This window comes from Salmo salar, chromosome 13 (assembly GCF_965601325.2).
Source record: "Salmo salar chromosome 13, fSalSal1, whole genome shotgun sequence".
In the NCBI taxonomy this organism is placed as follows: domain Eukaryota; kingdom Metazoa; phylum Chordata; class Actinopteri; order Salmoniformes; family Salmonidae; genus Salmo; species Salmo salar.
The window spans coordinates 87,366,648-87,391,875 of record NC_138303.1 but is presented as its reverse complement, the minus strand read 5'-3'; the positions used below and the strand labels follow the sequence as shown (position 1 = coordinate 87,391,875).

At 41.6% G+C, this 25,228-nt stretch overlaps 1 protein-coding gene across 1 annotated transcript in view; it reads left to right on the top strand.

Annotated features, from left to right (window-relative positions):
- The window catches only part of tenm1 (teneurin transmembrane protein 1), a 235,903-nt gene that overhangs the window by 22,558 nt on the left and 188,117 nt on the right, over positions 1-25,228 (top strand). Inside the window, exon 2 of the mRNA XM_014137548.3 lies at positions 15,903-16,176. Within this exon, the coding sequence (XP_013993023.1) occupies positions 15,960-16,176 (217 nt within the window). The 5' untranslated portion in view covers positions 15,903-15,959. The remainder of the gene's footprint in view (positions 1-15,902; positions 16,177-25,228) is intronic.

Sequence of the window (25,228 nt, the reverse complement as noted above, 5' to 3'; positions counted from 1 at the left end):
AAAGTATGTACGTTTTACTCCATGTATTTTCCCTGACACACAAAAGTACTCTCTTTTGAATAATAAGCTGAACAGAAAAATTGTCTAATTCACAGACTTATCAAGAGAACATCCCTGGTCATCCCTACTGCCTCTGATCTGGCAGACTCACTGAACACATCGTTTGTAAATTATGTCTGAGTGTTTTAGCGTGCCTCTGGCTATCCGTAAATAAAAAATAAAAAAATGAAAATGGTGACATGTGGTTTGCTTAATTAATTTAAGTAATTTGAAATTATTTATACTTTTACTTTTGATACTTAAGTACAGTTGAAGTCGGAAGTTTACATACACTTAGGTTGGAGTCATTCAAAATTATTTTTCAACCACTCCACAAATGTATTGTTAATAAACTATAGTTTTGGCAAGTCGGTTAGGACATCTACTTTGTGCATGACACAAGTAATTTTTCCAACAATTGTTTTCAGACAGATTATTTCACTTATAATTCACTGTATCACAATTCCAGTGGGTCAGAAGTTTACATACACTAAGTTGACTGTGCCTTTAAACAGCTTTCAAAATTCCAGAAAATTATGTAATGGCTTTAGAAGCTTCTGATAGGCTAATTGACATAATTTGAGTCAATTGGAGGTGTACATGTAGATGTATTTCAAGTCCTACCTTCAAACTCAGTGCCTCTTTGCTTGACATCATGGGAAAATCAAAATAAATTAGCCAAGACCTCAGAAAAAAAATGTAGACCTCCACAAGTCTGGTTCATCCTTGGGAGCAATTTCCAAACGCCTGAATGTACCACATTCATCTGTACAAACAATAGTACACAAGTATAAACACCATGGGACCACGTAGCCGTCATACCGCTCAGGAAGGTAGACGTATTCTGTCTCCTAGAGATTAACGTACTTTGGTACGAAAAGTGCAAATCAATCCCAGAACAACAGCAAAGGACCTTGTGAAGATGCTGGAGGAAACAGCTACAAAAGTATCTATATCCACAATAAAACGAGTCCTATATCGACATAACCTGAAAGGCCACTCAGCAAGGATGAAGCCACTGCTCCAAAGCCGCCATAAAAAAGCCAGACTACGGTTTACAACTGCACATGGGGACAAAAAACATACTTTTTGGAGAAATGTCCTCTGGTCTGACGAAACAAAGATAGAACTGTTTGGCCATAATGACATCGTTATGTTTGGAGGAAAAAGGGGGAGGCTTGCAAGCCAAAGAACACCATCCCAACCGTGAAGCACGGGGGTGGCAGCATCATGTCGTGGGGGTGCTTTGCTGCAGGAGGGACTGGTGCACTTCACAAAATAGATGGCATCATGAGGTAGGAAGATTATGTGGATATATTGAAGCAACATCTCAAGACATCAGTCAAGAAGTTAAAGCTTGGTCGCAAATGGGTCTTCCAAATGGACAATGACTGCAAGCATACTTCCAAAGTTGCGGCAAAATGGCTTAAGGACAACAAGGTCAATGTATTGGAGTGGCCATCACAAAGCCCTGACCTCAATCCTATAGAACATTTTTGGGCAGAACTGAAAAAGTGTGCGTGAGCAAGGAGGGCTACAAACCTGACTCAGTTACACCAGCTCTGTCAGGAGGAATAGGCCATAATTCACCCAACTTATTGTGGGAAGCTTGTGGAAGGCTACCCGAAATGTTTGACCCAAGTTAAACAATTTAAAGGCAATGCTACCAAATACTAATTGAATGTATGTGAACTTCTGACCCACTGGGAATGTGATGAAATAAATAAAAGCTGAAATAAATCATTCTCTCATCTATTGTTTTGACATTTCATATTATTAAAATAAAGTGGTGATCCTAACTGACCTAAGGCAGGGAATTTTTACTAGGATTAAATGTCAGGAATTGTGAAAAACTGAGTTTAAATGTATTTGGCTAAGGTGTATGTAAACTTCCGACTTCAACAGTATATTTTAGTAATTACATTTACTTTTGATAGTTAAGTATATTTAAAACCAAATACTTTTAGACTTTTACTCAAGAAGAATTGTATTGGGTGACTTTTTCTTGAGTTACTATTAAGGTATCTTTACTTACACTCAAGTATGACAATTGGGTACTTTTTCTACCACTGGGTTTTAGTGGAGCTTGTGATCTCTTTGCAGCCAAATCGAACGCTCTGCACCGTATTGCGACACTTAATTGATAACGACTTATAGAGTTTCAGACACTTGTAGAATCTATGCCAAGGTGCATTGAAGCTGATCTGGCTTGTGGTGGCCCAATGCCCTATTAAGACACTTTATATTGGTGTTTCCTTTATTTTGGCAATTACCTGTACATCTATGAGTTAAGAGGATGGAAGCCCAGGGATGTAGTTCCCCCTGTAAGGCGTTGTTGTATATCTGAGCACTAAATAAGAAGTCTGATATAAGGGGTTGTGTTTGGCCAACACCTCAACAACAGGGGGATGGTCTGCCTTGTTCTACATTTTGTTGACCAGTAGGTTATGACTGGGGGAGGAAGCCTTTCCTCGATTGTTTGCAGAGGTTGTTCAATATGGTTTTTAAGAACCATTGTTGTCCCGTGTGGCTCAGTTGGTAGAGCATGGTGTTTGCAATGCCAGGGTTGTGGGTTCGATTCCCACAGGGGACCAGTATGGGAAAATAATATATGAAATGTATGCATTCACTACTGTAAGTTGTCCTGGACAAGAGTGTCTGCTAAATATGTAAAATGTATAGTTTATCCTGCCATGTTGTACCAAGGCTTACTAAAGGGAGCATAATGCTATTCACTGTTGTTTTACTGGTTTTGTCATCTAAACAGTATGCAGTGTATACAAATGCATTTGTTCTCCCTTGGGGAGGTCAAGAAGTATAGATGATCACATTAGTCATGATCCTTCTCTGTGGTCAATGCCAAGCTCTATGAAGGTGCGTGAGTCGTTAAATCAGTAATTTCTATTAAGAGGCACAGGGGAATAGAGTTTAGTCTGAACCTCATTGCCATTTCAGTCAGAGCCCTGCTTTTACGGATTTGATCCTTTTTCATTGTCTTCTGTTTTCTGTGCGTGTGCAGCTAGTCTTACCAAGACCCACTATTACAGTAAGTGTATTCAGTTGTCATATGACTCCACGAAAGCTACAGGATAGGACATTTCATAATATCTATGAATAATTGAAATGGTTCACATTTTGGTGGGATTACTGCCAGTAACACAGATACACTGTGGAGGACCTCTTTTTTTTGTGAATTGTCAGTCTTATATTATTTATCTTTTAAATAAAAATCATTGCTTTTTAAGTTCATTTTGCTGTCTGCCGTCACTAAGTGTCTCTGGCTTGGGGGAGGCGGATGGATAGGTGGGTCATGCCAGCTTAGTGCTTCCCCAGGAGAGTGGGTCTATGTGGGGCATGTTAAAGTGGGATGGAGGGATGGAGGTAGCTAGCCATAAAGCCTGTAGTGTAGTTAATTCTGGACCTGTCTGTCACCTGCTGGAGGTACATTCTGAAAAATGATATTACTCTGCTGATATTTCTCATCACTGAGCTGGGGGACAAAATCTAACTGTTGATCTTGGATCATTACCTTGAAGTATGACAGCGGGCAATGGGTGGATATTTGGACATCCTATTAAGATAAATAAAGAACTTGCAGAGAAGTGTTTTTTAATGTATTCTATAGGGATGTAAGGATTCACTGATACGCATCGGCCCCCAAATGTTTAAGATACAAGTGCATCGGTCTGCGGACCCCAAACTCCAAAATATAAATGTTTTGCTCAAATTCGATTCTTTCTACCTTCCCCCAAAAATCGAATATTTTGTTACAACTGATGCATCCTCTCCTTCAGTGTTGAACTGCATGTACAGTTGAAGTGGGAAGTTTCCATACACCCCAGCCAAATACATGTAAACTCAGTTTTCCACAATTCCTGACATTTAATCCTAGTAAAAATGCCCTGTCTTATGTCAGTTAGGATCACCACTTCATTTTAAGAACGTGTAATGTCAATTTCTTTCATCACATTCCCAGTGGGTCAGAAGTTTACATACACTCATTTAGTATTTGGTAGCATTGCCTTTAAATTGTTTAACTTGGGCCCATTCCTTGCTGAGCGGCCTTTCAGGTTATGTCGATATAGGACTCGTTTTACTGTGGATATAGATGCTTTTGTGTCGGTTTCCTCCAGCATCTTCACAAGGTCCTTTGCTGTTGTTCTGGGATTGATTTGCACTTTTTGTACCAAAGTACATTCATCTCTAGCAGACAGAATGTGTCTACCTTCCTGAGCGGTATGACGGCTGCGTGGTCCCATGGTGTTTATACTTGCGTACTATTGTTTGTACAGATGTACGTGGTACTTTAAGGCATTTGGAAATTGCTCCCAAGGATGAACCAGACTTGTGGAGGTCTACAATTTTTTCTGAGGTCTTGGCTGATTTCTTTTGATTTTCCCATGATGTCAAGCAAAGAGACGCTGAGTTTGAAGGTAGGCCTTGAAATACATCCACAGGTACACCTCCAATTGACTCAAATGATGTCAATTAGCCTATTAGAAGCTTCTAAAGCCATGACATATTTTCTGGAATTTTCCAAGCTGTTTAAAGGCACAGTCAACTTAGTGTATGTAAACTTCTGACCCACTGGAATTGTGATACAGTGAATTATAAGTGAAATAATCTGTCTGTAAACAATTGTTGGAAAAATGACTTGTGTCATGCACAAAGTAGATGTCCTAACCGATTTGACAAAACTATCGTTTGTTAACAAGAAATTTGTGGAGTAGTTGAAAAACGAGTTTTAATGACTCCAACCTAAGTCTATGTAAACTTCCGACTTCAACTGTGACAGTGTTGACAGTCATTGATCTACAAGTAATTCTGCATGTCGAACCACCCCAGACAATATCAGTAGCTTAGTCAAACTGTGCACTGTGCCCAGCTTCGCACGCTGACCATTGTGAGGTAGGTGGCCTGTTCCTGATTTTTCACGTCTGCGCAGCACCTTTAGCATTTAAATGCTAAAATGGCTTGCGTGACATAAGACTTTATTAGTTGAGTGACAACCTATGTAATTTGCTAGATTATTGTTATCTATGCGCTGTTGAAAATGTTGTTTTTTCCTCTCCTCACGCCATGCAGTGCGCCTCGCAAAAGTGTTTGCTGTCCTCATTATGCAATGATCAACTTTACCCTGTAGATCTAAAAATGAGCATATACAGTCGTGGCCAAGAATGACACAAATATTAATTTCCACAAAGTTTGCTGCTTCAGTGTCTTTAGATATTTTTGTCAGATGTTACTATGGAATACTGAAGTATAATTACAAGCATTTCATAAGTGTCAAAGGCTTTTATTGACAATTACATGAAGTTGATGCAAAGAGTCAATATTTGCAGTGTTGACCCTTCTTTTTCAAGACCTCTGCAATCCGCCCTAGCATGCTGTCAATTAACTTCTGGGCCACATCCTGACTGATGGAAGCCCATTCTTGCATAATCAATGCTTGGAGTTTGTCAGAATTTGTGGGGTTTTGTTTGTATACCCACCTCTTGAAGATTGACCACAAGTTCTCAATGGGATTAAGGTCTGGGGAGTTTCCTGGCCATGGACCCAAAATATCGATGTTTTGTTCCCCAAGCCGCTTAGTTATCACTTTTGCCTTATGGCAAGGTGCTCCATCATGCTGGAAACGGCATTGTTCATCACCAAACTGTTGCTGGATGGTTGGGAGAAGTTGCTCTCGGAGGATGTGTTTGTACCATTCTTTGTTCATGGCTGTGTTCTTAGGCAAAATTGTGAGTGAGCCCACTCCCTTGGCTGAGAAGCAACCCCACACATGAATGGTCTCAGGATACTTTACTGTTGGCATGACAGTGGACTGATGGTAGCGCTCGCCTTGTCTTCTCCGGACTGGCTTCTTTCCAGATGCCCCAAACAATCGGAAAGGGGATTCATCAGAGAAAATGACTTTACCCCAGGTAACCATGGCTGACAGAGGAAGAACAATGATTCCAAGCACCACCCTCCTTTTGAAGCTTCCAGTCTGTTATTCGAACTCAATCAGCATGACAGAGTGATCTCCAGCCTTGTCTTCGTCAACACTCACACAATGAGTGTTAATGAGAGAATGTGTTAACGAGAGAATCACTGACATGATGTCAGCTGGTCCTTTTGTGGCAGGGCTGAAATGCAGTGGAAATGTTTTTGGGGGATTCAGTTCATTTGCATGGCAAAGAGGGACTTTGCAATTAATTGCAATTCATCTGATCACTCTTCATAACATTCTGGAGTATATGCAAATTGCCATCATACAAACTGAGGCAGCAGACTTTGTGAAAATTCATATTTGTGTCATTCTCAAAACTTTTGGCCACGACTGTGCACTGATTGTTTAAAGCAAAACTAACAAACCTATTGCTGATGATGATCCTGAACAATCAAAATATAATCTAAGGCCAGCATCCCGGAGTCGCCTTTTCACTGTTGACGTTGAGACTGGTGTTTAATGAAGCTGCCAGTTGAGGACTTGTGAGGCGTCTGTTTCTCAAACTAGACACTCTAATGTACTTGTCCTCTTGCTCAGTTGTGCACCAGGGCCTCCCACTCCTCTTTCTATTCTGGTTAGAGCCAGTTTGCACTGTTCTGTGAAGGGACTAGTTCACAGCGTTGTACGAGATCTTCAGTTTCTTTCCAATTTCTCACTTGGAATAGCCTTCATTTCTCAGAACAAGAATAGACTGACGAGTTTCAGAAGAAAGTTATTTGTTTCTGGCCATTTTGAGCCTGTAATCGAACCCACAAATGCTGATGCTCCAGATACTCAACTAGTCTAAAGAAGGCCAGTTGTATTGCTTCTTTAATCAGTACAACAGTTTATAGCTGTCCTAACATAATTGCAAAAGGGTTTTCTAATGATCAATTAGCCTTTTAAAATGATACACTTGAATTAGCTAACACAACGTGACATTGGAACACAGGAGTGATGGTTGCTGATAATGGGCCTCTGTACGCCTATGTAGATATTCCATAAAAAATCGGCCGTTTCCAGCTACAGTACAATAGTAATTTACAACATTAACAATGTTTACACTGTATTTATGATCAATTTGATGTGATTTTAATGGACAAAAAAATTTGCTTTTCTTTCAAAAACAAGGACTTTTGTAAGTGACCCCAAGCTTTTGAACGGTAGTGTACATCATTTACACACACACACACACACACACACACACACACACACACACACACACACACACACACACACACACACACACACACACACTCACACACAGAGAGATGTCAGCTTAGACAGATCCAGCTCAGAGAGGCCCAGCTCATGAGCTCCATCAGCAGCAGATTTTAGTTTATGATAGAAAATGTATGTATTTATGCAGCAAATGTTAGTCCATCAAATTGTATTGTATCGCATCGAACCAAATCACATCGATTATTTCACTAATCAAACTGAAATGCACCGAATCAAACTGAGACGTATCGTTCCTACATCGTATCGGAGCCCATGTATCTAGATACATATCGACTCGTCTTGAAAGGGAAAGATGCACATCCTTACTATTCTACTGTGTTGCATAAACTGGGAAGGAAATGTGCAAATCAAAAACCTTATGATGCACCTCTTTTGAAATGTTTTCATTTAAAGTAGCTAATGTTTTCTCACACATGCAGGTGTTTCTACAGTTTGCAGCTGATCTGCCTCTAGTGTGGTGGTTACTGTTCACTTCTTACTTACAAGCCCTTAACCAACAGTGCAGATCAAGAAGAGTTAAGAAAATATTTACCAAGTAGACTAAAATAAAAATAATAGAAAGTAACACAATAAGAATAACAATAATGAGGCTATATACAGGGGGCACCGGTACCGAGTCAGTGTGCAGGGGTACAGGTTAGTTGAGGTAATATTTACATGTATTTTGGGGGTGAAGTGACTATGCATAAATAATAAACAGCGAGTAGCAGCGATGTACAAAAAGGGAGGGGGGGGCAATGTAAATTGTCCGGTGGCGATTTTATTAATTGTTCAGCAGTCTTATGGCTTGGGGGTAGAAGCTGTTGAGGAGCCTTTTGGTCCCAGACTTGGCGCTCCGGTACCGTTGCCGTGCGGTAGCAGAGAAACAGTCTTTTACTTGGGTGACTGGAGTCTCTGACAATTTTATGGGCTTTCCTCTGACACCGCCTATTGTACAGGTCCTGGATGGCAGGAAGCTTGGCCCCAGTAATGTACTGGGCCGTTCGCACTACCCTCTGTAGTGCCTTACGGTCAGATGCCGAGCAGTTGCCATACCAGGTGGTGATGCAACCGGTCAGGATGCTCTCAATGGTGCAGCTGTAGAACCTTTTCAGGATCTGGGGACCCATACCAAATCTTTTCAGTTTCCTGAGGGGGAAGAGGTTTTGTTGTGCCCTCTTCACGACTGTCTTGGTATGTTTGGACCATGATAGTTCTTTGGTGATGTAGACATACATGTATTTTTATGTTTGTCTATGAAGACATCTTCAGTTCACACAAGAATCAGTTACACCATACATTCTAAGTGATAGGTTTGTGTGCTCGAGGCGCTCAAGCCAATCCCTTTGGGTACATACTAACCCTGACCTAGGAACAGTGCTTATGTGAGGGAATGAATGAGCTGGGGTGAAAATACAGTAGGGTAGAAAACACTCACCACCAGATGCATACTGTAGAGCAATGACAATGACAGATCTCTCTCAGTTGGAAGAAGAGGAATAACTTCAGAGAATCTCTATGACAGAGATTGAGGCAGGGAGTGCCTACAGCATGCCTGTAGCACTGTAATGAAGTTTGTGGCTGGTGTGCCCATGCTGGACCGACCAGCCAGACTTTCCCAGACTCGACGGGGGACTTTCATCTGAATATTGTATCCCCCCACCTAGCTACCCAATTAACACCAAGCACTTTACCCTGCCGAGTCCCAGGATGGCGCAGTCAGCATCATGGTGCATGACAAACTGGCACCAAACCACCGAACAGCCTTTGTAGCCTAGTGGTTAGAGCGCTAGACTAGTAACCGAAAGGTTGCAAGTTTGAATGCCTGAGCTGATGAGGTACAAATCTGTCGTTCTGCCCCTGAACAAGGCAGTTAACCCACTGTTCCTAGGCTGTCATTGAAAATAAGAATTTGTTCTTAACTGACTTGCCTGGTAAATGAAATTAAAGGATTTAATACTGTAGTGTACAACACCAAGGCAGGATATTGTATTTGTACGGAAAAGACAGTATACCTATTCTACTCTTGCTCTCTCTACAGTGGTACTGATTCTTTTGTCATGGAGCTTTGGAATGTTAAGAGTGTTCCGAAATGGTACTGGCTTTCGCATTCTAAGGTTATGGACCACAAATAGATGTACAGCAACATTCATCCTGTTAAAGCCCATGGATAATGAGCAAATGACTGTGTGTTGTGCAGGCTGGTCTTACTCTGAATGATTTGTGTGTCCACTTGGCGGTTTATTTAAAAGAAAAACGTAATCATCTCATTTAAAGCTACTTGGTGCTTATCAGAAGACACTGCCTTAGCCCCAATGTGCTACCATTAAACCTCTGCATTCAAAAAATATTTTGCTAAGCATCAGAGAGGTCAGGTAGAACTAAACAGTCTTAGCCAAGCAGACAAATTGTATAGTTTGCAATCATGGTGCAACTATCACCCAATATCATTATGGAACATTAGGAAGAAAAGGGATATTTACTGTAAGAGAAATAAGACTGATCGTCTCCCAAATGGAACATGATTCACATTCATAAAATGCAAGGGTTGTGTAATATTAACACAATGTTATTTTAGGAATGCGTAGTTAAATTCCAAGTTGCTTAGAAGAAAGATAAAATGTTACATTTTCCCGGTGCTACATTATGCATGTGCCCTTTCAGAGATGGGGAAATGTATATTTTCTATTTCTGCTGATTTGAATGACATTTACAGAGTAATATTGATTTTTGAGTGTGAAAAATAAGTTATGAATATCAACCTTTTTGATTGGATTTGTTGTGCCTTATGAACTTTGCACTGGATTAAGTCCGTCTGCTATTATTGTTCCTTTTTCACCAAGAGTAATTTAATGCATTCAACTATGATATGTAACATTTTTCTATTATTGATCATATCGAGAACTCTTTCAATCTCACTATGAATGTCACACCCTGACCTGAGAGAGTCGTTTTTCTCTGGTTAGGTCAGGGTGTGACATGGGGTGGGCATTCTATGTGTTGTATGTCTATGTTGTTTTTGTATTTCTTTGTAGGGCCGAGTATGGTTCCTAATCAGAGGCAGTTGTCTATCGTTGTCTCTGATTAGGAATCATACTTAGGCAGATCGTTCCCCACCTGTGTTTGTGGGTTATTGTTATTTCGGTGTGTGTTTGGCACAGTGCGTTACGTTCTTACTGCGTACCTGTTTATTGTTTTGGTTTCGGTTTCCCTAAATAAAGATGTGGAATTACCGGCACGCTGCGCCTTGGCTCCTTTATGACAGGGAATTTGAGGATTCAGAACGTGTACCCACCACAAGAAAGCCAAGCAGCATGCGCTGACTGGGAAGACGAGCTGGACCGGGGAGAATCAACGACAGAAGCCCGAGAGGCAGCGGCAATATAATTTTTTGGGGGGACACAGGGAGAGATTGGCGAGGTCGGGGTTGAGACCTGAGCTAACTCCCTGTGCTTACCGTGGGGAGCGAGTGACTGAGCAAGCATCGTGTTATACGGTGATGCGCACTGTGTCGCCAGTGCGCACTCACAGCCTGGTGCGCTCGGTGCAAGCTCCTCACCGTTGCCGTGCTAGAGATGGCCGTCAGCCAGGAAGAAGTGCGCCGGCTCAGCGCATCTGGTCTCCAGTGCGTCTCTTCGGTCCAGGTTATCCTGCGCCTGCTCTATGCACGGTACCCCCCTTTCACCAGCACAGCCCAGTTCGTCCTGTGCCGGCGCTCCGCCCTTGCTGGGCTACAGTGACCATCCAGCCAGGACGGGGTGTGCCAGCCCTGAGCTCCAGACCTCCGGTGCGCCTCCACGGCCCAGTGTGCCCTGTGCCTGCTCTGCGCACCCAGTCTCCTGTGCGTCTCCCCAGTCTGGTGAGACCGGTTCCAGCTCCCCGTAGGAAGCCTCCAGTGATGATCAATGGTCCGAAGCCTGTAGGGATGATCCATGGCACGAAGGCTCCAGTGATGATCCATGGCCCGGAGCCTGTAGGGATGATCCATGGCACGAAGCCTCCAGTGATAATCCATGGCCCGGAGCCTCCAGTGATGATCAATGGTACAAAGCCTCCAGTGATGATCCATGGTGCGGAACCAGTAGTGATGATCCACAGCACGGAGCCTCCAACGATGCTCCCCAGTCCGGAGCTTCCAGCGATGCTCCTCAGCCCGGAGCCTCCAGCGACGCTCCTCAGCCCGGAGCCTCCAGCGACGCTCCGCAGCCCGGAGCCTCCAGCGACGCTCCGCAGCCCGGGGCCTCCAGCGACGCTCCGCAGCCCGGAGTCTTCAGCGACGGTCCGCAGCCCGGAGTCTTCAGCGACGGTCCGCAGCCCGGAGTCTTCAGCGGCAGCCTGCAGCCCGGAGTCGTCAGCGGCGGTCAGCAGTTCAGAGCCTCAGGCGCTGAGCCACGGTCTGATTCCTCCGGCGACACAGAAGCGGGGGGATCAGCGGGCGGTGTGGGGGCTACGCCCCGAACCAGAGCCGCCACCATGAGTAGATGCCCACCCAGACCCTCCCCTATAGGTTCAGGTTTGCGGCCGGGAGTCTGCACCTTTTGGAGGGGGGGGTGGGGGGTAATGTCACGCCCTAACCTGAGAGAGTCGTTTTTCTCTGTTTGGTTAGGTCAGGGTGTGACATGGGGTGGGGTGGGCATTCTATGTGTTGTATGTTTATGTTGTTTTTGTATTACTTTGTTGGGCCGAGTATGGTTCCTAATCAGAGGCAGTTGTCTATCGTTGTCTCTGATTAGGAATCATACTTAGGCAGCCCGTTCCCCACCTGTGTTTGTGGGTTATTGTTATTTCGGTGTGTGTTTGGCACAGTGCATTATGTTCTTACTGCGTACCTGTTTATTGTTTTGGTTTCGGTTTCCCTAAATAAAGATGTGGAATTACCGGCACGCTGCGCCTTGGCTCCTTTATGACAGGGAATTTGAGGATTCAGAACGTGACAATGAAGATGTTCTTGTGATTTTTGCCTGCATATTCAGCACATGTTGGTTGTAGCTTTATTACTGTATCCGCTAAGTTTCTTTCGTAAGAATAAACAGATCCATATCTAAGTTAAGAAGGTACACAAATAAATGATTGTATATGCATGTGGTAGCCACCACTTATTTGTTTTTGATCAGAGGAAGTGGTTTTGGGGCACCCGAGTGGTGCAGCGGTCTAAGGCACTGCATCTCCGTGCAAGAGGTGTCATTACAGTCTCTGGTTCAAATCCAGGCTGTATCACATCTGGCCGCGATTGGGCGGCACATAATTGGCCCAGCGTCGTCCGGGTTTGGCCGGGGTAGGCCGTCATTGAAAAAAATAATTTGTTCTTAACTGACTTGCCTAGTTAAATAAAAAACTTGCCTAGTTCTAAAAAATAAATACATCTTTAAAAAATCGAAGTACCTATTGTAAGCCATTTGTGTGCACCAGTGGTCACCAACCTTTTCTGAGTCACAATGCAAGTCGAGCTCTACCTCTAAAAAAAATGTTTTTTACATAAGCCTATGCAACATTAAACAATTAAAGGTTTTGTAGCAATAAGGTTTGTGCAGTAGGCTATAGGCCTACTTGAATTGCTATGCTTGATTTGCCCTGCCAGTGTTGTTCTTCTCAGACGATTTCGAGGGAGGGAGGGAGGGAGGGAGGGAGGGAGGGAGGGAGGGAGGGAGGGAGGGGGGGGGAGGGAGGGAGGGAGCATCGGTGAGGCTGCCTCTCACCCGACTCCCCGTCCCTCTGTCCGCTGAGAAAGGAGGACACAATCTTCCAGCTGATGGCGAAACAAGTCGCACTGAATTTCTGCCTCATGCACCAATCCGTGTTGTTACTCCTATGACCAGAGAAAGGGAAATATTCCTCGTTATTAAAAAAGACACAAGCCGCTAATAATAACAAAACAACACTTATAAAAGTGTTGAACAAAGTGTTGACAGTGCTAAATAACAACTTGATTACGAAATGACTCATAAAACAGTAGCTCTTTGCTGTAGTCTCTCTCTAGTCATGGTTTTAAACGTTTTTAAATCTCACAGTATCAACTGTACTGTTTATTTTTACAGTCTATGGATCGAGTAAACTGTGCAGACACTGTGATCTGAGCTATCTGAATGACTGCAGTAGGCCTGCCGGGTAGGTGGAGTTCTACCTTCAGACACATGAAATGGTTTCAATTGGAAACACTTTGCCTTCCTGGTGCTAGGGCTGCAGAATGAAGTGCACCTACCGCCAACAGCATGAAACAAATCAAATCAAATAGGAACGCAAGGCTTTATCGTTGTTGTTTTTTACAGAAATGTTTGGTGATCAACTAGGAATATCCTTGGAAATCGACCAGTTGATCGCGATCGACCAGTTGGTGTACACAATGAGTCCATTAACTGTCTCTAACCTCATGGTATTTAGTTGGTGTGGAGCTGCAGCAGTAGAGTCAGAGGATCAGGTGAAAAAATAGGTGGTAGGAGTGGTAGAACTGGTAGAAGAATGAATCCAGATATGTATTTTTAAGAAATTATGAAAATAGTTGATGACAAAAATACTTAAACAAAAAAATGTATCATTCTAATTGTACACTTTTTGATTATACACTTTGATGGCAATACTATTGCTCAAATAGACAAACAATGACCACAAATGAACGTGTTTATGGAAATAAAGGCATCATTTGCATAAACATGCGCGTTTCTGATAAACAATGCAAACACTCCCACAACTGGATAAAACAAACACAGAGAGGTGGGCAGCGTGTGTCTAAAGCCCTGAACTGAACTGCCTTATAGTCTATAGAGTAACCTCACAAAAAACAGCCTTTTTTCAACTGGTGGTGTTGACTCCCCACTCATCATTTTCCAGCCACACCTACTCTGAGTAATTACCTCTGCACGCACAGAAGAACAGCCTTGTCCGGCCAGGGGGCTGGCCACAGCACAGAATACAAATGGCCCATTAAAATGCTTTCAACTGCCAATTAGTCAAGCAAGATATGTACTGAACTTGCAATTAATAACCTTTTACCACAAGCCGGGTAAAGATGGCACAGCCTAATGAGCATTTGATTGTCATATTTGTCTTGAATGCTGTTAAAGATTACAAATGTCAGAGGGCAAACATTGTCAGAAGCCTCTTCTGATTTCTTGCTGAAATTTGTAATATGGGAAGTTTTTCCCCGTCTGTTCCCAGAGGATAGAAGGACAATGGGGTGAAGACAATACTCTCTGCTTCACGGGGCGAGTGTTTGGGTCAAGGCCAAGGTTTAGTGGCTGTCAGGCGGCAATGATAGAAATGTCAGCCCAAGCAGAGCTCAGGGCAGAACAGACGGGTTCATGTCAAGGTTACCAATGTGCTTTACACTACACAGCAAAACACTACTGTGCTGTGATGAACTGCAGTAGAACACAGATGCAAAATAACAGTATTCATCATTGTGCTACTGTTATATTACTACTGGATAATGCTAATGATAAATACTGATTCTAAAAATAGTGCCAGGTATCAGGATGTGATGTTAGGATACGATTGAGAATTCAAACCCTGCTATATTAAAGTTGCACTATGCAGAAATCACTCCGCCATTTCCTGGGTTGCTAAAACTGTAATAGTTTGGCTAATTTCAGTTTATGTAACAAAATAAGCTAGTATAGTGTAGACAATCATTGTTTCATCTAAACCGCTGTGAAATATATTTTACATAAACAAAAATATTGTTGTTTCGGCTGTTTGAAGCTGGTGTATAAAACTGAAAGTAAAAGATGCAAAAACAAAACGTAAGAACAGGAAGCATAGAAATAGCGCACATAGAACAGATATATCACTTCTTAGACTTGCTTTCAACTAGAATGATAGATCTATAATCATTTCTGGGAATTTAGTCAGGTCGCTCAAAAAGTTATATATTGGCACTTTAAGTAGTGTGTAAGAAGACATTGCTCTAGGATGCAAGAACTACATTGTTCACCACATTATTGATGTCATCGTATTTGATAGCAGTCCATCAGATTCTGTTGAAAATTAAAGTTATCTCGCAATCTGTTCCTACAAATCAAATCAAATGTATTTATATAGCCCTTCTTACGTCAGCGGATATCTCAAAGTGCTGTACAGAAACCCAGCCTAAAACCCCAAACAGCAAGCAATGCAGGTGTAGAAGCATGGTGGCTAGGAAAAACTCCCAAGAAAGGCCAAAACCTAGGAAGAAACCTAGAGAGGAACCAGGCTATGAGGGGTGGCCAGTCCTCTTCTGGCTGTGCCGGGTGGAGATTATAACAGAACATGGCCAAGATGTTCAAATGTTCATAAATGACCAGCATGGTCAAATAATAATAATCACAGTAGTTGTCGAGGGTGCAACAAGTCAGCACCTCAAGAGTAAATGTCAGTTGGCTTTTCATAGCCGATCATTGAGAGTATCTCTACCGCTCCTGCTGTCTCTAGAGAGTTGAAAACAGCAGGTCTGGGACAGGTAGCCGTCCGGCTTCTCCTCCCCTGTGTCTGTTAAAGCAACTCAATATTCTACCACACCACCCAGCAGCAATCCCTTAGAACAGGAACATGCTGATTAAGGACACTAATATCCAAATAATTACTTTTTACTTGAGTGATATATTTTTTCTCACAATACTGAGACACAACATTATCCATGTGTGAGGTATATTAATTGTTCTAAATCTGTACTCTGTCTCCACTCTCATTCTTCCTCCAGATTGGTCTTGCATTGTGGATCCCATGACTGAATGAGCTTGGTTCAGCGTTGCCAGTCATGGAGCAGATGGATTGTAAGCCTTACCAGTCATTATCCAAGGCCCGGAATGAGATGGAGCTTGCATACACCAGCTCCTCAGACGAAAGCGAGGATGGTAGGAACCTTTGCAAATCCTACACATCCCGAGAGACCCTGCCCGATTATGGCCAAGAGATGAGACTCAACTACAACAGCCACAGAGCCAAGCGGAAAACAGTGGACGAGCCCACTGGAGGTACGGCATAACACCACAAACCACAAACAAGTTTAACCAATCAAAGTGAGATTGTTAAATAGTAATTGAATTGAAATAGCAATTCATTTTAACTGGTAACAGCAATGGGGGCATTTATTATGTAAATGCCTGTTCCATTTTTGAGTTATTGATAAACTCCCAAGTTCCAGTTTTGACATTCCAGGTTAATCAGTTTTCCCTGCACACAGGTTATGGTCAGTTATGAAGTCAAAATGGCAGAGAGGTTGCAGGGGAAACAGGTAAATGCAGTGTGACTGGATAACTGATTGTATGCATGATAAGACATTGCAGCTTATCATGACTTTGCAGCTAGCAGAATGAATTTTATAATCTCATGTTCCCGTATCCACATATCCCCTGGTAAATGTATGAAAACTTTGCTCTGCTGCTGCAGTGACTATGGAAGTATTGCATGCTAATGTGGAAGGTAGACTCGGGTTGTATATTGCTGCAAAAAATGTGAATTAGAGGTAATTCAGTTATTCCGTCAATTGTTTCCTAGTCAGTCACACATAGGAGCTCTTTAACACCTTAGGGCTGTGTTGGGGTTTGGTGGGTGGGATGGGTATGGCGGAGGGATTGCATAATTATGTTTGAATTGACTTTTTCTCTGTAGAAAATAACACAATCACACCTCTAGTTCATCCACGCTAAACATATCTATCGTTAGGAAATGAGAATAAGAAATTAGTGTTGCGGGGAAAACAATGTAATCAAGGTCAAAACTCAAAGAATTATGAATGGTTTGAGTGGAGATGTTTTTACTCAGTTTTCCATTGCAGTCTACGTTGTTATCTACCTTGTTCACTGGAGACATTGTGCAGTATGTCATCACTGTCTCTTGATGGTTCATCATGAAAATGTCTCAGGGTCTGGTCTGCTTCAGGAAGACATGAAATACCACTATGGAGATTAAAGGAGGTTATTCCAGGTCCCATCTAAACCACTGGTTGAATGTTTACCTTTCACAATACACATTATACGTCTTGAAATTATTATAGACTCATTTCTAATTTGATAAGACATTTGATAAGGTAAGAGTAATTTCCTACATTTCCATATTGCTTTATTACTTGTCAAAGATTCATGGTTACTAGGGATGCCCAGATAAGAGAAATCTGGGACAAAAAACAATATTTTCTTGGCTGTGATGGCCAATACTGATATCGGGGGAAAACAAGCGGTTGTGAGATTCGGGCAACAACACAATCAGAAACGGCAGTGTCATTGGAAAATAATGATTTATAGGAGCTACTGTAAGGTTTCCTCACAACAGTTGTATTTTATTATGTCAATTCTACATAGGACCTATACGAAAGCTATTTGTAAGGTTATTGGGCATAAGTATGTACAGGTGCAGAAGATGGACAAAAACAGATTACCGTAGAACATTATCGTAATGGTGATAGTACACGTGTACCGCCGTAGTTCAACTTTGATCAGTGTTGCTGTTCTTATGGTTTTACATACAAGTTCTTCTAAGCCTATTCTGTCTCTTCTCATGGAGTCCTGGAACAAATGCAGTTGTGAAATATAGTTGACATGACACATTCCTTGATCATTGTGATATCATTTGAAGAGAATAATTGGAGAACAAAATAGTCATGCTGAAACTATGAGTCTGGTATAATGACCATGATGTCATTATAATCTATATGAGGATCCTCTCTAATGATGCCAATCAGTGATTGATCATTAGAAGATTAGAGTAGGTATTTCTAATTCAAATGATGATTTAACACTTTCGAAAGAGAACACTTAATATTTATTTCACATACAGTACTTGCCTATTTAAAGGCACATTTTACATACATATGAATAACACCTGAACTTCATATCCCTCACATCGATATGATTAACAGTGACATATTTCTAATCAAATGATAATCTTTATACTGTAGTATCTTCTTTTCTTTAGATGTACCTTCAAACCTATGCGAATGATGAAAATACATATTATCATCTATTGGTTTGTTTTAACTGCAAATGTGAGCTCAAATCGGCCTTATGCTCCCATGTATTGCGGTATTCAAATTATACACTGAACAAAACATTTTGTTCTGGTTACCTTGGAAACTGCATAAAATGAACAAATGGCATTTGCTCGGAGCAGCAGCTTTTTCAACCTGAACAGATTGATAGCAAAACAGTATGCACAGGATTTCAGCCCCTTTCGTGGAGAAGAGAACATTCTCTGTGCTCATTTATGTGTCCATTTTCCGCTGGTGCCTCCATTTCGCGGCTGTGATTTTAAGGGGCAGGAGGTCGTAGAGAGATATTCACTGACAAGAAATTGGTCAAGGACATGGGTTCCTGACTGGCGTAATTAGTGTAGAGATTATTACTTGAGAGTGAGGTCAGGCAAGTCACCTTGGTGAGGGATTCTCAAGAGCAGTTTAAAGAAAGACGACACCTCTCCATATGCAAGCCGCACCACAGTGTTGAGTACACATCATGGCCACAGGCTGGTATTACTGAATCTAGTCACACAGGATTCTGATCTACGCCTGATTATTGTGCAGCCCTGACAAATCCATTAAAACTGTTGCTAAACCAATTGACCTAAAATGTACAGTTTTAGAACACCTACTCGTTTTTCTTTTATTTTTACTATTTCTACATTGTAGAATTGTAGTGAAGAGATCAAAACTGACAGCTTTGCACACTTGGCATTCTCTTAACCAGCTTCATCAGGTAGTCACCTGGAATGCATTTAAATTAACAGGTGTGCCTTGTTAAAAGTTAATTTGTAGAATTTCTTTCCTTAATGCGTTTGAGACAATCAGTTGTGTTGTGACAAGGTAGGTCGGTATACAGAAGATAGCCCTATTTAGTAAAAGACCAAGTCCGTATTATGGCAAGAACAGCTCAAATAAGCAAAGAGAAATGACAGTTCATCATTGAAGGTCAGTCAATACGGAAAATTTCAAGAACTTTGAAAGTTTCTTGAAGTGCAATCGCAAAAACCATCAAGCGCTATGATGAAACTGGCTCTCATGAGGACCGCCACAGGAAAGGAAGACCCAGATTTTCCTCTGCTGCAGAGGATAAGTTCATTAGAGTTACCAGCCTCAGAAATTGCAGCCCAAATAAATGCTTCACAGAGTTCAAGTAACGTACACATCTCAACATCAACTGTTCAGAGGAGACTGTGTAAATCAGGCCTTCATGGACGAATTGCTACAAAGAAACCACTACTAAAGGACACGAAGAAGAGACTTGCTTGGGCCAAGAAACACGAGCAATGGACATTAGACTGATAGAAATGTGTCCTTTGGTCTGGAGTCCAAATTGGAGATTTTTGGTCCCAACTGTCATGTCTTTGTGAGACACGGTGTGGGTGAACGGATGATCTCCACATGTGTATTTCCCACCGTAAAGCTTGGAGGAGGAGGTGCTATGGTGTGGGGGTGCTTTGCTGGTGACACTGTCTGTGATTTATTTGGAATTCAAGGCACACTTAACCAGCATGGCTACCACAGCATTCTGCAGCGATACACCATCCCATCTGGTTTGGGCTTAGTGGGGCTATCATTTGTTTTTCAACAGGACAAGGACCAAGGCAAAGGGTGGCTACTTTGAAGAATCTCAAATATAACATATATTTTGATTTGTTTAAACATTTATTTATTTTTTGAACACTTTTTTGCCCACTACATGATTCCATATGTGTTATTTCGTAGTTTTGATGTCTTCACTATTATTCTACAATGTAGGTCATTTTAGGACTAGAATGAGTAGGTGTGTCCAAACTTTTGACTGGCAATGTATATCTTCACTAATGCTGCAAAGCTTTGCTCCAATTGTTGACAAGCATGCACCTGTTAAGAAACTAAGTGTGATAACTATTAGAGCCACATGGATTGATGATGAATTGAACAATTGTATGGTTCAAATAAATTAGGCAAAAGAGGTGGCAAACAAGTCAGGCTGCTCAGCTGTTTGGTTGACACACTGTAAGTTGAGAAATGTTGTGACTAAACTTAACAAAAAGAAGAATAAATTATATTACCAAACAAAGAGAAATGACATAAAACACAACGTAAAAATACTTTGGAGTACCTTAAATTATATTATGGGCAGAAAACCAAATTAATCTCCATCGTTCATTGAAGTTGATATTGCCAATCATTTCAACCACTATTTCACTAGTAAAGTAGAAAAAACTAAAAGTGAAATGACAACATTAAACAGTGAACCATCATCACTTTGTATAAAATATCTAATAATGAAAGAGAAGGAATGCTGTTTTGAATTTGGTCAAGTTATTGTGGGAGAGGTGGAAAAACTATTGTTATCCATCAATAATAAGTCACCAGGTATAGACAACCTTGATGGGAAACTATTGATAATTGTTGCAGACTGCATTGCCACCCCGATTTTCTATCTCTGTAACCAAATTCTAAAGGATTGTGTGTCCACAGGTATGGAAGGAAGCTAAAGTAATTCCAGTGCCTAAAAATAGTAAAGCACCTTTTGCTGGCTCTAACAGCAGCCCAATCAGTTTGCTGCCTGTTCTTTGTTAGCTGTTTGACCAAATACAATGCTCTTTTTTCAGAGAAGTTAACTACTAACTCAGCATGCATATAGAGAAGGGCACTCAACTTGTACTGCATTGACTCAGATGACTGATGATTGGTTAAAATAAATGGGTAATAAAATGCTAGTTGGAGCTTAATTGTTATATTTCAGTGCAGCCTTTGATGTTATTGATCATAAATTGTTATAAAAAAACCGACTGGCTATTGCTTTACATTACCTGCCATCATATGGTTGTATAGTTTTTTTCCAATTAAACCAGAGAGTGTTCTTCAATGGAAGCTTCTCTAACATCAGATAAGAATGGTGCGGTGTCCCTCAGGGCAGTTGCCTTCGGCTAATACTCTTCTCTATTTTTACAAATGATTTGCCACTGATCTTACATGAAACTAGAATGACTACAGTGCATTCGGAAAGACCCCTTCTTTGATTGGAGTCCACCTGTAATAAATTCAATTGATTGGACATGATTTGGAAAGGCACATACCTGTCTGTATAAGGTCTGACAGTTGACAGTGCATGTCAGAGCAAAAACCAAGCCATGAGGTCAAAGGAATTGTCTGTAGAGCTCTGATACAGGATTGTGTCGAGGCACAGATTTGGGAAGGACACCAACAATTCTGCAGCATTGATGGTCCCCAAGAAAACAGGGGCCTCCATCATTCTTAAATGGAATAAGTTTGGAACCACCAAGACTTTTCAGAGATCTGGCCACAAGGCCAAACGGAGCAAACAGGGGAGAAGGGCCTTGGTCAGGGAGGTGACCAAGAACCCGATGGTCACTCTGACAAAGCTCCAGAGTTTCTCTGTGGAGATGGGAGAACCTTCCAGAAGGACAACCATCTCTGCAGCACTCCACCAATCAAGCCTTTATGGTAGAGGGGCCAGATGGAAGCCACTCCTCAGTAAAAGGCACATGACAGCCTGCATGGAGTTTGCCAAAAGGCACCTAAAGGTCTCTCAGACCATGAGAAACAAGATTCTCTGGTCTGATGAAACCAAGCTCGAACTCTTTGGCCTGCATGCCATGTGTCACGTCTGGAGGAAACCTGGCACCATCCCTATGGTGAAGCATGGTGGTGGCAGCATCATGCTGTGGGAATGTTTTTCAGCGGCAGGGACTGGGAGACCAGTCAGAATCGAGGGAAAGATGAATGGAGCAAAGTACAGAGAGATCCTTGATAAAAACCTGCTCCAGAGTGCTCAGGACCTTAGACTGGGGAGAAGGTTCACCTTCCGACAGGACAACGACCCTAAGTGTACAGCCAAGACAGCGCAGGAGAGGATCTGCAGAGAAGACAAATACTGGTGTGCCAAGGTTGTAGCGTCATACCCAAGAAGACTCGAGGCTGTAATCGCTGTCAAAGGTGCTTGTCTGAGTAAAGGGTCTGAATACTTATGTAAATGTTATATTTCAGTTTTTTATTTGTCATTGTGGGATATTTTGTGTAGATTGAGGGGAAAAAAAACAATTTAATCCATTTTAGAATAAGGCTGTAATGTAACAAAATGTGGAAAAAGTCAAGAGGTCTGAGTACTTTCTGAATGCACTGTATGTATGCGGATGATTCCACACTCTACATGTCAGCACCCAAAGCCAGTGAGCTCACACAAATTCTAAATTCTAAAGGAGTTACAGTCAGTATCAGAATGGGTGATTAATAATAAACTGGTTTTAAATACTTCTAAAACTAAAAGCTTTGTATTTCGTTAAAAATTCTCTAAGGCCTTAACCTCACCTGGAGTTTTAGATAAAGGTTGTGACCATTGAGGATATTGAGGAAGCTAAACTCCTAGGTAAAACATTGGATGGTTGATTATCATGGGCAATTCATATTGACAAAGTTGTTGTGAAGATGGGGAGGGGTATGTCTGTTTATAAAAAGATGTTATGTGTTTTTTACACATAAATCAACTGTACTAGTTGTTCAGGCTCTGGTCTTGTCCCATCTTGATTACTCTGGTAATATGATCAAGTGCAGCAAAGAAATCTCTAGCAAAGCTGCAGCTGGCTCTAAACAGAGCAGCACACCTTGCCCTTAACTGCACATACAGAACTAACATCAACAACATGCATGCCAGTCTTTCCGTTTGAGGGTTAGCGAGAGATTTACGGCTTCTCTTCAAGTTTTTATGAGAAATAATACTGTGACAAATTCCAGATTGTCTGCATTATCAAAAACATTCAACTCAGACACCCGTACAAGACATGCCACCAGTGGTCTCTTCACAGTCCCCAAGTTCAAAACAAATTCAAGTCAATGCACAGTTTTATACAGAGCCATGATTGCATGGAACTCCCTTCCATCTCCAATTACTCACGCAAACAGCAAATTTACCTTTAAAAAATGGATAAAAAACCAACGCATGGAACTGCGGGGACACGTACAAACATATGCAAAAACAGATACACTAACACACACATTATTTTTGTATTTTTATTTTTGTTGTTGCATTGTTTGTATATAGCTTTATTTTAAATGTGTGTGGCTGTCCTTGTCTATCAGTGTTTTAAGTTTATTTGTGGACCCCTGGAAGGGTAGCAGTTTCTTCTGCATAAGCTAACAGGGATCCCAATAAAGAAATAAACAGATAAATCATAATGAAAGATTAAACCTTGGTCTTTCTACATTCTGGGTTTACGGCTGAAGCTTTGGGCACTGTTCTTTTTGTTACTGTTGGAAGTTATGATTTGACCAAACAGTGCAGAACAGATTAGGAATAAAATAGGATGCATCATCCTCTCTGGAGTAATTTCATTTCTTTTTGAAAAGGATATACATAGACATTTTTCACAGCTCAAGTTAATATCGCTCAAGGTCACACCTGTTATAGAGGTGTAAAGTTGACATGGAAGAAGTGTACCAGATTAAGTAAATGAAGTGCTTCGTAACATAGAGTATTTCAAGTGAAAACAAAACTTGCCTTTTTGTGCCATGCCAACAATGACCTAGAAATCTGGCTTGTGAGTTAAAATTAGTATTCTTAGTCCTGAATTATTTATTTTGAAGGATATCATATTGTATTCTGTCTTGAAAGGTAACTGGGGGAATTACTGTTCACCCATCCCTGATCTGGAGGTGGTGAAAACAGATGGTGCTCCTAACACCTCATTCTGTGGGAATACTCACAGCATCCACACACTTCCAGAATGCCTCTCCAATTTCGGAACATCAAATGAAGAGAGAACAAGAGAATGTACCACTCTACTAATGTAAATATTGTTACAGAAAATGGTAGACAAAATGTACCAGATTTAACCTGGTCCCAGATCGGTTTGTGCTTTTGCCAGCTCCATTGTCATTGTCAAGCCAAACATGATTGTTATTAGGCAAGAGACTTCTCCTTAGGACCAATGGAATGGTCGAAAATGAGCAAAATCGGGGCACTGGGCCATGCAAAACGAATTCGCCCATTGATGTGTTTAGCATGACAATTAACCCTCAGCTAAGCCCCGCCCTCTTAAACACAGACTACTCCTTGCTAATCAGGCGCCTCTCTGGTATGTTGTGGTGGACTGTCATAACAGTTGCTTCACAGGAACTTGGTAAAATAGTGTGGCTAGCCACTGAATGGCTCTGCAATGTCAGCATGCAGTCAAAACAAGCAGTACTAGAGCACCAAGTCTGGGACCAAAAGGCTCCTTAGCAGCTTCTACTTCAAACCTTAAGTCTGCTGAACAGTTAATCAAATGGCTACCCGGACTATTTGCATTGACCCCCTTATTTTATTATTATCTATTATAATGTTTTGCAATGACTCTCTTGCACAGGCTCGATGTACACTCACTGGACTCTAACCACTGACCCACACATACTACACTGACACTCCACACACACACACACACACACACACACACACACACACACACACACACACACACACACACACACACACACACACACACACACACACACACACACACACACACACACACACACACACACACACATACATTCACATTCCTTCACACTCTTCACACACGCTGCTGCTACTCTCTGTTTATTATCTCTGCATAGTCACTTTACCCTACCTACATGTACATTATCTCAATTACCTCGAATACCCCTACCTACATGTACATTATCTCAATTACCTCGAATACCCCTACCAACATGTACATTATCTCAATTACCTTGAATACCCCTACCTACATGTACATTATCTCAATTACCTCGAATACCCCTACCAACATGTACATTATCTCAATTACCTTGAATACCCTACCTACATGTACATTATCTCAATTACCTCGAATACCCCTACCAACATGTACATTATCTAAATTACCTCAAATACCCCTACCTACATGTACATTATCTCAATTACCTCGAATACCCCTACCAACATGTACATTATCTCAATTACCTTGAATACCCCTACCTACATGTACATGATCTCAATTACCTCGAATACCCTACCTACATGTACATTATCTCAATTACCTCGAATACCCCTACCAACATGTACATTATCTCAATTACCTTGAATA